Source organism: Silurus meridionalis, chromosome 21, assembly GCF_014805685.1.
Source record: "Silurus meridionalis isolate SWU-2019-XX chromosome 21, ASM1480568v1, whole genome shotgun sequence".
Lineage (NCBI taxonomy): Eukaryota > Metazoa > Chordata > Actinopteri > Siluriformes > Siluridae > Silurus > Silurus meridionalis.
Genome location: NC_060904.1, coordinates 16,308,311 through 16,326,565, shown reverse-complemented (window position 1 = coordinate 16,326,565; position 18,255 = coordinate 16,308,311). Strand labels below are relative to the sequence as shown.

At 38.3% G+C, this 18,255-nt stretch overlaps 1 protein-coding gene across 3 annotated transcripts in view; it reads right to left on the bottom strand.

Annotated features, from left to right (window-relative positions):
• The window catches only part of LOC124403618 (raftlin-like), a 96,905-nt gene that overhangs the window by 66,393 nt on the left and 12,257 nt on the right, over positions 1 to 18,255 (bottom strand). For all 3 annotated transcript variants that reach the window (XR_006928919.1, XM_046877295.1, XM_046877294.1), the window contains exon 2: positions 17,848 to 18,018. Coding sequence is in view for 2 of the 3 variants with exons in the window: in XM_046877295.1 (XP_046733251.1) it covers positions 17,848 to 17,992 (145 nt within the window). In the remaining variant the exon portion in view is untranslated. The remainder of the gene's footprint in view (positions 1 to 17,847; positions 18,019 to 18,255) is intronic.

Genomic DNA, 18,255 nt, shown 5'->3' with positions numbered 1-18,255 from the left:
GTTCCTCTACGGTTCCTCTGCGGTTTATTTAGATAGACAAGCTTCTTTCTTTTTTTTTTTTTTTTACAGAGAACCTAACAGGGTTCCCTCAGAGGAACAATCTGACTAGATTGCTCCACTTTTTGACAGATTTTCAGGTTAGGAATGAAAGAAAGCTTCTTTAATTCTGGGGTTTGAACTCTCCAGTAACTAGAGTAGAACCTTAACACTGTTCCACGCCTGCCCATTTTAATAAATGTTAAACCATGCTGTTATTAATGCAAGACCTCTTACCTGCCATGTGCTTTTTTTGGTCTTTTTAGCGATATGGCAGGGATTTTAAAATGTGCTGTCAAACGAAGCAAATGGCTAATGGCTGCCTACGAAGACGCCTTTATTTTCCTTTCTCTGAGCTTTCATTCTAGTGACCTTTTGATAAAATTGGATAGTCATTTTTTTCTAATGAATGTAATGCATCTGGTATAACATACTTTATACTAGAATGGCACAAGTAGGGCATGATTGCTCTCCTGCTGCATAATGATGGCAGCAAAAATACATGTTTTTCAAAAACCGGAATAAAATATATTCACAAAAATGGAAAATATATTCATTCTAAATCTGTATGGCAAAGCATTTGCAAAAAAAAAAAGGGCAGGTATATTTGGTTTCACGTCCACCGTCATTCACAATAATCTATACTAGGGTAAATAGTGATGCATTGAAACTGGCACTGGTGTCTATTTTATTATACTAATAAAAGAAATGCCCCATACTGATATCCGAGACAGTGTTCGAGGAGCTGGATGTATTCGTGATTAATAATGGTAAACAAAGTAAAGAAGACTGCTGTGAAAATATCCAGAGGAAAGACTTCGGATTCTTCTGGAAGTAACCTGACAAAATGCAAAGAAATGTCTACAGACATTGAGGTGAGGAAAACCATTTGTTGTAACATTTATACAACACAGGAAGCTGTTTTTCACAACCACAAACAGAAAATTATTTAATTTTGCATAATGCAGCCAGCATGTAACTCACTCTACTTCTAAAGCAAATGTATTTCCAGTAGCCCAAGTAAATAAAAACATGCATGTGTAATTTCATTTCTACGATGTAGAATTATTGATATTATTTCCAGTCCAGTTATAATGGAACGACCCTGACCTGCTCAACAATTTACTAGCAATGAATTCAACCTCACTAAAAACTTTTCTTGGATAAAACTTTCCACTAAATCTATAAATCTAAATTGACAATACAGCTTAGCTTCTGAAACCCGGTTTGGGCCGTAGCTTTGTGTAACACGCCTTTAGTTGAAAATGGAAAAATTTTAAGCTCAAGCCCCCCAGCTATATAGAACACCTAACTAACCTCTCCACAATCCTTTAGTTCTCCTCTGGTGTGTCACCTCCCTGGGCTCCTTCATTTCTCCAATGCTTTAGTTTCTTTTCTCTTTCATTCATTGCCTCTCTCTAGCCCACACTAGCTTTCCCATGAAGATGGATAGAACAGGAAGCGGTTACGGCGCCCCAGAGACTCAATTGGACTTAGCGTTAGTGGAACATTAAGGCTGTACTTAACTTTTCTCACATTATATTTTTTTTCATGCCGCTGCAGATCTTTTTTTGATCCACCAGCTAGCATCTGCTTTTAAATTTCCAAACACTCTCAGCATGAGACTTTTATATATGTAAATTATGCAAATTCTTACAAGCTGGTTGGATGAAAAGTCAGTACCAGAAAAATTTGGAATAGTAATACAACAATCATCAGTTTTCTATCAATATTTAAACATACATGGTATGCCTTTTTTTTTTTTTTGCATCTTAAACCCTTTAAATAAAAAAAGTTTCATTAAATTCTACAGTAAGTATGATGTTTAAGTAATATTGGGTTGATATGCTTTTATTGGTAAACTCTAGCATTATTAGCACCCCATATTAAATTTAACATACTTGACTACACACTAAAAACTTGTAAGGTTATAACTAGTAAGCAAAATTAACTAAGATTTCATTAATATACAGTCTAATAAAAATCACATTCACAATATATTTTTATGTGCGTGTGTGTGTGTGTGTGTGTGTATATATATATATGTGTGTGTGTGTGTGTGTGTGTGTGTGTGTGTGTGTGTGTGTGTGAATTTGTAGTTAATCCATAAATGTTAGCAGCTTGATTATATATATAATTAATTAATAATTTATATGTCATTATTAATTATACTGTATCATTATTGTTATTGATTATATATAATTAATGACCCATATCACATATAAAAGATGAGCTAGCAAAAAAGTGTAGCTAACCATTACATAATACTTAATCCAAGAATAATCATACTGATACATAGTATAAGTAATTTATATTTAATAAATATTCCAAAGTTACTGTTTTTGACTACAAATTCTGAAGATGGTGAATATGTAAAACAAATTTGGGCAGATTTCCTACAAATTAGACACAAAATAAAGCACACCATATTAAATGTTTATAGAAAAGATGACTGATGAATTTCAATGTGTATTTAGTCTTTTTTATAAAGCGTCTTTTACATTTTGAATGCCAGACTGTAATATTTGTAATATAATGTTTTCTACTAAGAAGGTGTAAATTTGCTTTGGAAAATTAAGTTATTGTGTCATAACTATGTAAACCAATCTGTCTAATATGCAAATTCGGTCTATGCAAAATCCAGTTGTTTTTTTTGTATTTTTCTGTTGCCATTTCGAGCAAATTGTAGAAAAAAGATCTGGTCTCCAAGTTATCAAAAGTTTGTTCTAAACACATGCTTAATTAAAGATGAAGATGGCCACTGGGAAAATGGCCACTGTGTCTAACTTAACTAAAAAAAAAAGCTTGTGGTTTGAACCCTTATTGTGAAGCAGTGCACGGAGAGAGTTAATCCTAAAAGTGCCAGTATTTCCCAGAACTGAATCCTCTAGCGACAAGAAAGCCTCAGAGCCTAATGGAGAGCAGCATGAGTGATTTGTTTTGCAGGTAAAAAAAAGTCTATTAATAGCCACTCTGTGGAATTTAACAGCGTATTTGCTCGACAGGATATGGCGGACGCCGGGCTTTAGCCCTGTTGCTTGGAGACGCCTCCTGAAAGACAAGCTCGCTTAAATAGGCAGCCTTGTTCATCAGCATCGTTTCTTCCTCCCGTAGATGAAAATGGCTGGCTGTCGCTGTGCTTTTGTCGCGCAGCTTATTTGACGCCCCTGGAGTTCGCAGGCTTCGCTTTGATGCGTTCTGATTACAGACTTTTTGACATACGCATAGTTCTTCTTGCTCATAACAGTGCACATTTGTTTCGCACAAGCGTAAAATATGTGCTGTCAATGGTCGTTATGGTTGCATCAACATAATGATGAGTTAGAGTGAAGAAGGCGCTGGAAACTCTGACGTCCAAGTTTTGTACTAGTGAGCTGAAGCATGGGGTAGACAAATGATAACTAATTAGGCAAGTAAAAGATCTGGTGTGCTGGGTTGTTCATCGCCTGGGAAACAAATAGTGGTGGTTGACAAAGTAATAACATATGGCAAGCTAGTTAGCTAGCTAGATAGTTAATATAGACTAAGAGAAATGATGAGAACTGCACATTGTGTTTGGCAAGTCATACAAGTCAAACTTAACAAGTCAACAAGTCAGACAAGTCAAAAGTTTCGGTCATGTTGCTTCCCTGTACTGCTTGTGAACTATAATTTGTCTGCTTGTTATGCTAACAGTAATGTTGCAGTGTATATTGACTGACAGGAAGTTTGTGAGACTCGCTATCAAAAAAAATAAACAAATTAGCATTAAACCATATCCACTTTCCCAGTGAGGTTATATGAATTTGCCAGTGTAGTTTGACGTAGTTTAATCTACACAATAGACAAAGCTTCGACATCCAGTATTACTTTCTTTTGCGCAGTATCCATGTGAGATTATTCAGTGACGGTTAAAAAGCAACAGACAGCAAAAGAACATGGCTCACACAAGTGCAGGTGCTCTAAGCAGGTGTGTCCACACTAATAGGTTTTCATTTGCAAATGCATATTTTTCTCTCCGTTTTGGCTTTTTGCCACACTGAAATGGTGTTTTTTTTTTTTCATTCAACAAAAAACTTAGCTTTTTTGAAAATTCTCTACACAGTAAATAGATTTGAAAATGCAGTTTCCACATCGCAGTAGAATGACTTTCAAAACGATGACGGGTTTTTATTCATTGCTGCGATGTTTCAAAGAGACGGAAAGTAAATTAAGTCAAGTTTATTTCTATAGCGCTTTTCACAATCGACCTTGTCTTAAAGCAGCTTTACAGAATTAAGGTGAATGGTGTGTATTTATCCCTGATGAGCAGCCGTGGTGACTGTGGCAAGGAAAAACTCCCTTAGATGTTATGAGAAAGAAACCTTGAGAGGAACCAGACTCAAAAGGGGAACCCATCCTCATTTGGGTGATATAAAGAGTGTGATTATAAACATTGAAAACAATACAGAACATCGGAAAGTGAGAACTAACATGAGCACTGGAGAAGAGTAAAAAGAAAATGCCAGGCGGAAATGACACAAGTCTGATTAACTGTTCAGTTTTAATTCTCTGCTTTAGTGTCCTAACTCCGATTTGGATTGATTGGGTTTGATTCCAGCTGGAATTTGTCTCAGCTGACATGGAATTTCCTTCCCCTCAAATCCTGCGTCCATGTTTTTAAGAATGTCCGGCCAGTAAAAGAAACTGTTTGTGCTGATACCCTCCATCTAACCCTGGAATTCCTTTGTAGTTGAAACAATCCAAGAAAATTTCACAGCATCAACAAGTGTGATTACATCCAGAGAGAGAGAGAGCAGGAGAGAATTAGTGTTTACTTCTTATTTTCAGAAAATGCTTTTATTTAATTCATTACCAATAATCACAAAACAAATTATTAATGGCTAATGCTTTTCATTGGGATGATGCCTGTATTTAAAATGATTTATCAGGCAGAATCTAATACAATCAGTTGAGGGGATAAAGAGCTTTTCTCAAAGGTCCAACATGGGATCTCTGGCATTCCTGGGATACAAAATTTGGCAAAACTCGCCTTTGAAGATCGACTTGATGGAAAACTTTGTAGTCTAGACCAAAAACATCCTTGTGTTGGGATAAATAGTTCTAGGATCCTAAATGTGGTAAGGCTGAAACCTATTACTGAATGCAGGATGTTGGTACTGTGACAAAAACGACGTGTTTTCAGGCTTGACGAATTTTGTACCCTGTTGTCTTGCCAATTTAGTCAGAATTGAGCTAGCTCCCAAACCCTAGCCATTCATTCCTATCATAAAACAACTACCAACCTGGTAAGGCAAACACAGCACCAAACAACACTTGCAAATTTTCTGAATACGTTAACTCACAGGTTCTCTCATTGGTGGTTCCTTCCATCCTGAGAACGTTTTGCCTTTAGGATTCCCAACCATGAAAAGTCAGCTTGAAAGCTTTTCTGTTGTACCGACTTGAGAGCCGTACATAGTAACTCCCAGGACATCCAGGGGAAGTTCGTAAATCCGCCTGGGTGCAGGTTAGAGATAAGTCTTGAGGGATGGTGAAACAAATCAGACCCTGCTAAAGGCTTGAAGTGGGCATGATGCCGAGCGGCAACCTCTCGAGTTTGCAGGAAGCAAGAAGCCGAATGCCACAAATAGTTCTTGTTAAAAAAAAACCTTGCCTGGGTGGTGATGAGTCATTAGTCAATAACATGGTTTCAAGAGAATTGGCCAGTCGGACTAGGCCTGTTTTTCTGTGAGGGAAGAAAATTGTTGACTTTAAAAGCTGGGCAAGACTTGGTTTTATCCTGGAGGTACCCTGAGGTTGTGCTAGGGACTTTTTGTGATAAATTGAGGCCTTTTATGGGTTCATTAGTCTTTTAAAATGTTCTCTCAAATGTAAATATACAATGATACATTAGATCAAGGGTCCCAAACTATTTTTTGTAAAGGCCACATATTGTTTCCTTTCTTTAATAGGGGGCTTGGCCGGATTTTATTATGATTTTAAATGTATTTATTATGCCTCCTTTATTTATTAAAATGCTAGATTTATTTATTATTTTGTTATATACATACAGACAAATGAGCAACAATTTTCAACAGATATATAAAAACAGTATCATAATGACTATCATAATGAATCTTTTTTAATATTTATGGCTATATACATACCTACGCATATGCATATAATTGGTAAGTGAATCTAGCAAAAAATTAGGCTACATTGGTTGGCTTGTACTTGCTGATAACCGATTAAACAACCAATTTAATGTAATCTATTTTTTAAAATGGATATTGGATAAAAAAACAAATAAACATAATGCTCCATGTAAAACTGAAAAAAAAAGGTACTGAATCATGAAATTGTGCTGAAGAAATAAACATGAATATATTCATTAATAAGTACAATTATATAATTGATACATTATATAATTAATATAATGTAGTGCTCTCCGTGCAGCCTGCAGTCTCACATGTTAAAACAAACAATACATGGCGTGATAAATTCGCCTCTAGAGGCCGCTCTCGTAATGACAGCAGAACAAAACCCGGAAAAACTATAAATATATATATATTTTTAAAAATATGTCTTAAATATGTCTCTTGCATTGTTCAGCGGGCATTCCAAATGTGGGGACTGTAGTTTGGGGACCCCTGCATTAGATAAAAATGGTAGCATTTACTCTCAATCCTGTACATTTTTTTTTTTAAATGTCTAAACATCTGGCGAATTCCAGATGTACGATTGACAGTATTGCTCTAAGTGCATGGACTTGCACACACACACACACACACACACACACACACACACACACACACACACACACATATTAGACGAAGACTTTTCTAAACAAATTAAACAGAACACAGAACTTAGCATTTATAGATCAAACAATGAAACGGACCGATGTAACATGAGATTCCCAATCGCCACTAGTCTCTTGACAGACGTGCGAAAACCCCAGAACAACAGGTGGCTGATCGTCATGGAAACAGCGCCGCGATCCCGGCACGGAGACGGATTCCATGGAAACCCTTGAGTCCGAAACTCGAGCAAGTTAGGTGTGGAGACATTATGCGTTTGTTTTAAAGTCTGCTCTAATGCCTGCTTTCATTCATCACAAGCAACAAAAAAAAAACAGCATCACAACCATTTTAACCAGTTTTTAATGGATTTTGCTTTCCACTCAGCTTAGCTTTCTCCCATTTCCACATTTCAGGATCCCCGACTGAGCGAGTCGGCTTCGATCCGAGTGGGTAATTTGTCAGAATTTCATGTTGTAACATGAACTCAGTGTTGAATTCACAATAACTGATCAAATGTGGTTGGTTTCACAGCAAGCAGCCCATCTTTTTTTATTGCCAGGCAAGCATGAAAAGATGGAAAATGATCGACTCGATCATGATATCTGCAGTGAAACGGGGGATGTGTAAATGATGCTTGTCATTAGACACCCGACATTTCCTGTTTTCAGAAAGATGTTCTAATAAAACATGTTGAAGTTTCAAATGAGCAGTGAAAGTGAGCCTCTAGGGTGCATTGTATTGGAGTCGCTACTGTACACTTGGATCTTTGTGTGTGTGTGTGTGTGTGTGTGTGTGTGTGTGTGTGTGTGTGCATGTGTAGGATGGGCTTCCCAGTTGGAACCGCACCAGGGCCTCTCATTTACATTCGAATTCGCATTTATTCGCTTGGCAGATATGTTTAATCCAAAATGATTTACAAGTGAGGCAGAACTGAGTCCAACTGCAAAGCTGTTAAAGGAGCTGATAGCAATGCAATGCTGCAAGCCAGAGCTTCACAAACTGACCAGAAGAACAGTCAAGCTACAGATGATACATTGACATCATTGCAGAAGACCATGGCGCTGTTGAATTCTTCTAAAATCTGAATGGGCAGAGGGTGCCATTATTAATGCACCCATTCTAATGCATGATAGTTTATTTAAAAATAAATCAAAGTGGGGAGGTGCTAGTTAAGTGGTTAAGGCATTGGATTTTGGATCCGAAGGTTGCGAGTTCAAATCCCAGCCATGCTAAGCTGCCTCTCTGGGGCCCTTGAGCAAGGCCCCTAAACCTATAACTGTTTGAATGTATGATTGGGATATGTAAGTTGCTCTGGATAAGGGCGCCTGCCAAATGCCGTAACTGTAAAACTTTAAATGGCACTGAACGATAAGTGATGTGGATGTTTGTAATGTATTTTAAAATGGTGCACTTTTTCATTCATATTCTTTCTCTTAGAGCAAGATGCATTCAGCATAAGTGCAAATTAATTAACTTTCCAGTTTCTTCAAAAACATGACTTGTACTTAATTTAATTAAGTAGGAAAAAACAAACCGGATGGAAAAGGAATATAGTTTTATAGATGCTATATAGATGCAGACCTTTGATTCAAGCTATCTAGAGCAGTTACACTACATTTCCAAAGGTATGTCATGTGTTTTCAAACATCACATTCCACATTTAGTCCCAATTTGCTCTCATAATATCCTCCACTCTTCTGGGAAGATGTTTGACTAGATTTTGGAGTGTGCTTATGGATATTTGTGTTCATCAGCCACAAGGGTGTTAGTAAAGTCAGTACTGATGCAGGAGACCTGGGGTGCAGTCAGCGTTCACATTCATCCCAAAGGTGTTCAGTAGGGTTGAGATCAGAGCCATTTAGGATCTTCCACTCCAAAGCATTAAAACCAGATCTTCAATGAGTCTGCTTTGTGCACAGCGGCACTGCCAAGCTGGAACAGTTCAAACGAACGCAAAATTATTATTATACCGCATCCAAAGACTTGGTGGCAACAGTTTGGCAGGAAAGATCAGTGTTTCAATGCTTTTGTCCATTTTGCGTAGCTTGCTTTGCTAATCTGCGTAATATATAGCTTATAAATCAAACCGAAATACAATTTGAACAAAGCTGATGGTACAGTGAACTGTACGTTGTTTTTGCTAAAGTTTCAAGAAACTACTGGGCAGTTAAAAATAAACAAACGTAGCAGCTGCTAGTGACTTGCAGTTTAGCAACTTAATTAGCGATTAACGAGAAAGCCGGATCTCTTCCTTCGCATTAATCGCTTAACGAACTCGCTGGTCATGGGGAAGTCGTGTTCAGCTCTTTTTTATTTTCGCTAGCTCACTAGCTAAAAATAGTGGAAGCGTGAAAAGTGAGTGATGCGATGGAATAAGTGAAGAAAGAAAGCTTTCATGCCGGTTAGCAATGCTATGGCCACAAATAGCATTTTTCAAGAAAAGCGAGGGTATTTCAGAGAGAACGGAATGCACAGGAGTGAAAATAACATTTACCTGAGAGAAAGAGAGAGCTAGCGTGAGAGAGAGAGAGAGAGAGAGAGAGAGAGAGATCCAACTGACGTGTGTTAAATGTCTCCTAGCGATTTTATGAGTTTGCATTCCCACACAATGGAAAACGTCACATCCGCTAAAAAGGAACAGTGACAATGAGAGTCATCAGGGATATCTCCGCGATCAGCATTTTTTTTCTCTCTCTCTTTCTCTCGCTCTTTCTTGCCTACTTTCTCTCTCAGAGACAAGAGCAGATGCTCCGATGTTAAACACAAGCCGGTAATGACAGCCAGAGCTGAAGGCAAACACCCCTGAGCAGCGACATGAACCAAACCCGACTCGGCGAACGCCTGCCAGGAAAATCTAATCAGAGGAAGAACCATTCAAACCCCCACTGAAAAAAACAGGTGGGGGGGAATAGGGGGGTGTTTAGCGATGAAAGTGCACCACATCGCGCGCATGGCCGAACTGAGGTAGTGAAATACACATAAAGAGAAAACCCCCGAAGTGCCTCAGACATAGGAAGGAGGCCGAGAATTTCCTCCTGAGCTAAACGCAGTTCAGTGAGCTGAGCTTTGACACCGTGGGCGCAGAGAGGAAGGAACTGTGCACAGATCTGCGTTTCCTGTTGACAGGAGCTGTCATAGTGCACACGCTCTGCTTTTCTGACGTGTGTTAGAGAAATCTTGGGCTAGTTTCATATCTCACATAGAACCTCTCAGGAAGCTGACATGGTGTCGTCGTTCAAACTGATCTAAACTCACAGCACACGTCAGTAAACAAATCTATTTACAAACCAGAGGCAGAACTCAGGAAGAGTGACGTTTTTTTTTTGGTGTGTTGTTTAAGTTTTTTTTTTTTTTTACTTGTCACATATACACGATACAGCACAGTCTAATTCGTTCTTCGTATATCTGACCAGAAACAATCGAAGGACAGTTAATGAAGCTACAGATTAAACATTTATGGCATTGCAGAACACCTGTTGAATTCTTTTGAAATTTAATTGGGCAGCGACAACAGCCAAGAAGTTTCAATAGATCGGTTTTTAGTGAAAGTTAAAAAGAAAATAGATTCAAGTGAGTCAAAAACCGAAAATGATTGAAAACATGTTGTCTAAGTAAAGATTGTGAAAGCCTTTTCAAAAACATAATGGAAGGGGATTCCCCTCCTTCCTAGCAGTAACCCTTATCCTCCACTTCACCTCGTCTTCCTCACGCCAGCACAGACTCTCCTCCAAAGTAAACATTGTTTTTTTTTTTTATTCAAATTTTAGTTTATTATAATTACAATATAGATTAATACAACAAATATCCAGTGATCAAATTGAGTCAAGTCTTACGGGGGGTCCCCAGTTGTTGTGTAATTCATAAATTTTTTCCTAAAATAATCTTGGGACCCTCCTAACTCTAGTTTTTACTTCTCATGGGGGGTTCCTAATGCCTAATTGTCCCAGACCCCAACCCCCCCCTCCCCAACTCGAATTTACATGATTTCTTATGGGGAAATTCGGTTTGTTACTCGAATGATTTGGTTTAAGTGTACTTATCTGGAACGGGTTACGTTCGCAAACCGAGGTTCCACTGTATACTGTATCTGGAGAAAGGTCAACGCACTACTGCAGGTAATGTGATGTATAGACAATCTTTTCTGAAAATAAAAAGACATTAAGGGACTAGAAACGCTAGGCAGGCTGCCTCTATTTAGCGGAATTGGAGCCACCGCAGTCTGGGTCCTTGGACTCGTCAGAAAAATGGCAGCCGTCCACAAAGCACGGGCGAAATGGGAAAAAGCAATGCGGCGAACCAAATGGCCACCAAATTCTCGCCTGAATGCACTCTCTCTCTCTCTCTCTCTCTCTCTCTGTTCCATCTGAGTATTTTTGCAGTGTGGACAAACGATCAAGGGAAGGTGTGTGTGTGTGTGTGTGTGCGTGTGTGTGTGTGTGTGTGTGTGTGTGTGTGTGTGTGTGTGTGTATATGTGTGTGTAGGGGTCCTATAAGGGCCGGATTTCCTGCATCCTTTGGCGCTAATCCAGTGCAAAACAACCTTGCATACTTTTTTTTCATCTCATGAGGAGTCTGATCTGTTAACCAGCATTTCAGATTTGCATTCTTTCAAATATTAGTGAACGCTCCTTATTGGCCGGTTCGCAAAGCAAAATAAGACGGTTACATATAAAAAAGCCGTAATCACGTTGTAGGTCATGTAGCGTCTTCAAACAAAGTGTTTATTAGGCATCTTAGATTTTGCCATCATTTTCTTCGATCGCAGTCCAGATGAATGGAAGACAGAGGTGTTTGATTTATTTAGTCTCTTTTTTTCCACTTCAATTGTAGCTTTTTAATAATAATAGCCTTTTATCCTAATTGCTTTTCTTTACAGGTTTCAGCGAAGCATTTTTTTTTACCACTTTAGGACCCATGATTTAGGCCTAAAATGCACAGAAACCAAAAACCGCTATGACACTGTTCGCTAGCTGACAAGAGACTCTCGATGTATCTGCATTTACCGCTGACGAGTTTCATCCGTGTCAAATGCCGAAACAAAAATATTATTTACATTTACAGCAATTGGCAGACGCTCTTATCTGGAGCGATTTACAATTATACAAATAACTCTTTTATACGACCAAGCAGTGAAGTATAGGGGCCTTGTTTAAGGGCCCAGCAGTGGCTGAACTTGAACTGAACTTCCTAACCTCTGATCTACATTCCTTATTATATAGATTATGGTGGGGGTTTTTTTTACGCTGTAAATGACGAGGAGCAAGATCTCCGTAATGATCATTCATCAGAACGGTGGTTGCGATTTATCAGTGGAGCAAAGAAGTGATTTGGCTGCATTTATTTAGTTATATTATTGTTATATAAATAAAAAAACAAAACAAAGGTTTGAACAACAAGCTAATGAGAATCTTAAACCATGGATTAATATAATTTTTTGTTCGTTGTTTACTTTTTCTTTGATGTTTAATGTTCTTTGTTTACATATATTTGATATTTTTGAATTATTTTGAACAATTTTACAGTTTTCTATATTTTGCTATTTTAAATAAATATGCACTACATGGCCAATAGTACTCGGACACTCAAAGTATCGTGACACAGCTATATGTGGTTCTTTACAAAAAAGTGTATACCTTGGATGTTCTAGTTTGATAACACAACTGTGCACAAAGTCCTCTTTATGAAGATATGCTTTACATGGGTTGGAGTGAAATATCTTGAGTTGCCTGCTATAGGGCACAAACTGAACCCTACCAAACACCTTTGGAATGAATTAGAATGCTGACCCCAGGCCTCCTAAACCTCACCTACACCAGTACCTGACTTTACTGATGTCCTTGTGGCTGATTTAATCTCCACACAAATTTTCACAAGCACACAAAATCTAGTCAAACATCTTTCCAGAAGATTGGAGGAAATTATAACAGTAAATGAGTTCTAAATGTGGCATTGGATGCTCAAAAAGCAACATGAATCTTACTGTACTAATTCTTTTTACACTGGCTACAGATTCTGATTGTGATTTTAACATAAAACAGATCAATGATGTATTAAAGAGCAACATAAATTAATAATGCAGTTTTTTTATATAGAGGAAGTGCTTTTAGAAGCAATTTTGCTAACATCCTTCAAAACACCATAATCGACCTACAGGCTCCAAAGCAACCCAGAGTTTTCTTTCTTAAATTGAGCCATACATAATACACCTACTGCTAGCTTTGGCTGAAAAGCAGGAAGGAGCCACTTTAAGACATGAAGGTCACAGAAGAATCTGAGTTCCCTGTAGCTTCTCTGACTCACTGCCCCTGCTGATGTGTGTGAGTTTATTTTCGTTCGTTCAGGTCGAAGGTGGACTTGTACTAAAAAAGATTTCTCCCCGTAGTAAACAGAACCTGAGGGTGTTCAGTGCTGACTCTGCCTCAGAGCCGTTGTGTTTCCTGTCCCTTATCTACCTGACATTTTAAACAGTCGAAAAAAATCACATTCGTGGAAATTTACGAACGTGACAATCATCACAAGCAGCATGCACCGTCGATTCGTCTGGTTTCTCTGCCCTTCTTTAACGCTTGTATTTTTCCCCTCGAGGGGAAATTCCGCTGTTAATTCAGGCCGGTGTTCAAGTGGGTGTCATGCCTGAGCATCCTATTAAATTTATAACTTTGCTCTCCTGACGGTACACTTCGACATAATTATACCATCTGGCACGCTTCACTGTCTATGAGATGTATGAACGATTTGTCTGCTCCTACTAATCAGAGCGGATTGTAATGTTCGGCATAAACACAACACGCTGTACCTCCGTACGTCTGCTGGGAGATGAACGCATGGATTTGACCACGGCACCATAAACTTGATTAATGTGACTAAGCAATAAGCATCGCAGCCTCTGTAGCGGAGCAGTGTTAGGGATCATTACACTCGACTGAGGCAATCTCGCATACTGGACTTTATTGTCCTCGTACTCGTACACTCGCTGTTATTTTCCTATTTTCTTTCAGGAGTTGGTTTATTAACAATAGGGTTAAAGGTCATTTCAAGCTATCAAAGATGAACGCTTTCTTTAAAAAAAAAACAAAAAAAATAAGATTTACAGAGAATAAATGGGAAAAAAACCCACTGGAAACAGCAAAAAAAATATGATCTCTATCTATCTATCTATCTATCTATCTATCTATCTATCTATCTATCTATCTATCTATCTATCTATCTATCTATCTATCTATCTATCTAAACAGAGCATTCGTAGAGGATGGAGGGATGAGTGGAGCAGTGGTAGAGGATAGAGGGATGAGTGAAGGATTAGTAAAGGATGGAGGGATGAGTGAAGAATCATTAGAGAATGGAGGGATGAGCGGAGAAGAGGTAGAGGATGAAAGGATGAGTAGAGCAGTGGTCAGCAGATCTATCATCTGTCTGCCTGTCTGCCTGTCTGTCTGTCTGTCTGTCTGTCTGTCTGTCAAACCAGCCATCCATCGTTTATTTATTTATTTGTTACTTATTTATTTATTTGCGTATTTACATGTTTATGCGTCTATTAAATACATCGAAATTTATAATCGTTATAAAGAAGATGAAATCAACAAAATGAGATGAGATGAAAACATAAAGATGAACTAAACATCATCTCGTTTTCACATTTACTGTTATATATTACCTATTCTGACATAGCTGAGCATCCAGACTGAACGTTAGGAGAGAAAGAGACAGAGAAATAGACAGAGAGAGAGAGAGAGAGAGAGAGAGAGAGAGAGAGAGAGAGAACGACAGAAAGACAGGGAGAACAAGCGAGCCTCTAAGCCCCAGATAGAGTTCAGTGTTCATCTGAAAGCTCTATACAGGATTAATGTGATCTCTGAGCTGAATTGTTAGCACGAGCCCCGTCTCACACCGCTCGCTAAGACGTTTCATCACACCCTGCTTTCGTGAACAATAACACTCTGACAGTTATATTTAGCCTCCGGAGCTTTCCGTCACCGTTCCTCCTCACGTTCAGCAGGGTTCGGGATTTCACACAGAACCCCCACACACACACACTTTCATAAACACCTCTTCCAGCACCTTGCTTCAACTTAACAGTAACAAATATGCCTTATGAGAAGAAGATCCAAAAATAGAAGCATCTGTAACCAGGCCACCAGCTCGGATTGGTGGAGAAAGTCTGTGAGGAACTCTTTTGTTTGCAAAACAGAAGGAAGCCTAGCAGTAATTTTGGTCTGTGCCAAGCATATGAAGGTTAGTAAACAAATTCCCTACTGAGTAATTGTTTTCGTGATCCTGTTTGTGTAGCCATAACTTTTGTCTATCTCTCTGCAATTTAAGACACAACTTTTTAATCTGATCCTGCGGATGAAATGTTGAATGATGGCTGTAGATTTGTATCGCATGTTTTAAGTGCTTTTTTACAATCAGCAGAATATTAAGATATATTCAGAAAAAAATCTTTACCTTTCGCCGAAAAATTCCGAAATGTACAATTTACACTGGCGCAAAACGAAAGAATTAAATGGCATGAATTTCTCAAAGTTTCAAAAAGTGTGTGAATATTTGCATAAGCTAAAGTGAAGAAAAATTCTTTTAATTTCCTACTTTTTTGGAGGTTTTTTCATTGAACATTGAAAGACCTTTAAATGGAAATAAGCCAAAAAACAAACCGTGCTTATACTGGATTTTATTTTTTAAAAATTGAAATGTTAAGCCAGTGAATGATCACATCCACTATAAAAAAATAAATAAATAAAGCAATCTGTGTAGGCTGTGTAAAATGTGATGCATCGCTTTTAAAAAAAGTTGGCGTTTGTATCGCGATGCCTGGTTTTTAACATATTTGCATCGATAAAAACTGATTCATTTATAGATAATTATCAGTAAATGTGCTACAATTTTATTACTTAGAAAGTGACCAACAATTTTTGTATCTTGTATGCAGATTTTCTCAGCACCACTGCTACTACGTGAATATGACGTGTCATAGCAAACGGAGACGGAGGCGTGTCCTGAGAGTCACACAGAATACAGATTAACATGGCAGAGGTAGAGCTGCATCTTTCTGGAGACACAACAGGAAAAGAACGTCTGGTTTTATTTCAGATTTTTTTGCTATTAGAATTTAGAAGGCACTTAATTAAATGATTTTCAGTCTATCTGAAGAAATAAAAGTGAACTACAGTACCTGTACCATATTAAGTTGCATTGCATCATATTTTTTTTTACATCGTCTCGTACTGTATTGAAATGCATTGTGCAGAATCGAATTGGAATCGTATTGTAACAGGGGTGAATCGTATTGTTTTGGAGATACACAGTGGCTATTCATGGTGCTTGATCTAAAAAAAAACACTTGTATACACACATCTACTCATTTAATGGTAATAACTGCTACTTCATTTACTCCCGACGTTACGTACAGCCGTAGTGAATTGTTGTCACTCTGCAAACCTGGAAGGAATTCATGGTACAGTAGGAATTTCAACTTAAAGGGGTGTTTTCTTTGGCTTCTTCTGATCAGAGGTGTTCATTAGAATTTGTGAGCTAGAGTTGAATGCATTGTACGAATATAAAGGTGTAAAGGAAACATTCTGCATGGAGGAAGATCCTGTTGACTGCCACCTACAGGAATAGAGTTAGTAATATTATACAGGGTGCATTTTTTAAATCTTTGGAGCCACCATGTCCCTGCCCGGTATGAGGCATTACTAATGAATACAAGCTTGTTTTAATATGAAGGGTGCCAATATTTCTTGGCTTGCTTGCTACATTTTGATGATTAAGAAGAAACCTGGTGAAATTGTGTTTTTCTTATCTCCTATTTATCAGAGAATACCTAATTGATTCAGATAGTCGTCAATATACAATTTAATTAAATTTTGCAACTATTTGAGCAATAATTTTTGGAAAAATGGAGCCTTAAAAAACCCTAGACGGTTTGGAGGATCCTCCTGACGGCAGGTGTACGCACAGGTGGGAGTGTAAATAATGGCAGCCGAGGTGAAGTGCAGTAACAAGATGGAGTGAATGTGATGGATCGCGACATGACTGCAGTGTTAATCCACTCTTAACAGTTATTCAAAGTGATATGTGCATCATGGCCTTGATGAGCGACAGCCCATTACAGAAAAGCGAAGTCTGAAACAGCTAATTTAGTCGAAGAAATGAGGGCTCAATCATTAAGCTCACTCTGATTTTATTGCATTGTCCTGCTTAAGAAGATCCAGCATTCTGGCCAGATCTTTTTTCCTTAGAAAACTTAAGCCTTTCCAAGAAGTGTTTGGCAGGAGTGTGATTTTTTTATTCCAAGCAAGCAGGTGTCACACCTGATTCCACCTGGTTACCAGTTAGGCTTGGTGTCAGTTGATTATTAGGTGTAGTGAAGAATTATGGACCCGTTCTGATTTTGGAGACCTAGACAGTTGACCCCTGCAAGAGCTCTGAACTTGATATGACCAATCAGTTAATTACCCAATTTCTTGAGAAGTAGAGTTGTGAAATTCTCAATGCTCAAGAAGGGAACTAAATAGAGTATCAATTAACGTGGCTTTTTAGCTTTCCAGTAGAATTCACATCTCTACCATTAGCAAATCTAGAAACAAATAATTTAAGTTTTTTAAAGATCTGGCCACTCAAAGGTACGATTCCATTATATTACAGGACTTCTAGTGGTAATGAGAAGGTTACTAGTTGTCCCAAACATTTACATTATTTGTATATATATTATATAGATATATATTATATCTTGAATGCCCTTCCAGAGCAGCATATTTCTGAGCTGCCAGAAGTGGCACCTGGATGAGATTTGAACTCACGATTTTCCATCCCCAAGTCCAATGACCTAACCACTGAGCCACCCTTAGCCTACAAACAGAGTATTAAAGCAAGGAAATATTTAAATGTGCAGGGCATGGGGTTCTCCAGGACCATATTTGTTTCTGGATTTGGATGTCTTCCACACATCTTCCAGTCTGGATGAAATGAAGACATTCTGCTTCCCAGCTTGTTCATTGCGATAATACCTGCCATAATTTAACACTGGAAGATGGAGCTATTGCCTTACCTTCTTTTCCAACCAGGAAGTCCACGTGGGAGTAAGTGTAGGCCACACCAATCTTGGTCTCTACTTGCGGTCTCTTGAGGGTTGAGTAGATCTTCCCGGGACTACTGTCGTCTGTCTGACGGATCTTCCTCAGCCCACAACCCATCTCTGCTCTCAGAGTGCACGTTGATCCTGAAATATGATAAAAAATTGATGAACATGTTTACAGATGTATAGCTATTTGTGTTTTTTTTGGTGTTGTTGTCAATGTATATGCTCTTCTGTTGTCAGATCTGCATGTTAAGGGAAGTGAAACCTCAAGTAACCGTTCTGTAGAAATTTTTAAACAAAGGCAGATGTGGAAATAGTAACAAACCTAACGTCATTCTTCTGCAGGTTCCTCATTTCATAGATGCTTGTTCATCTCAA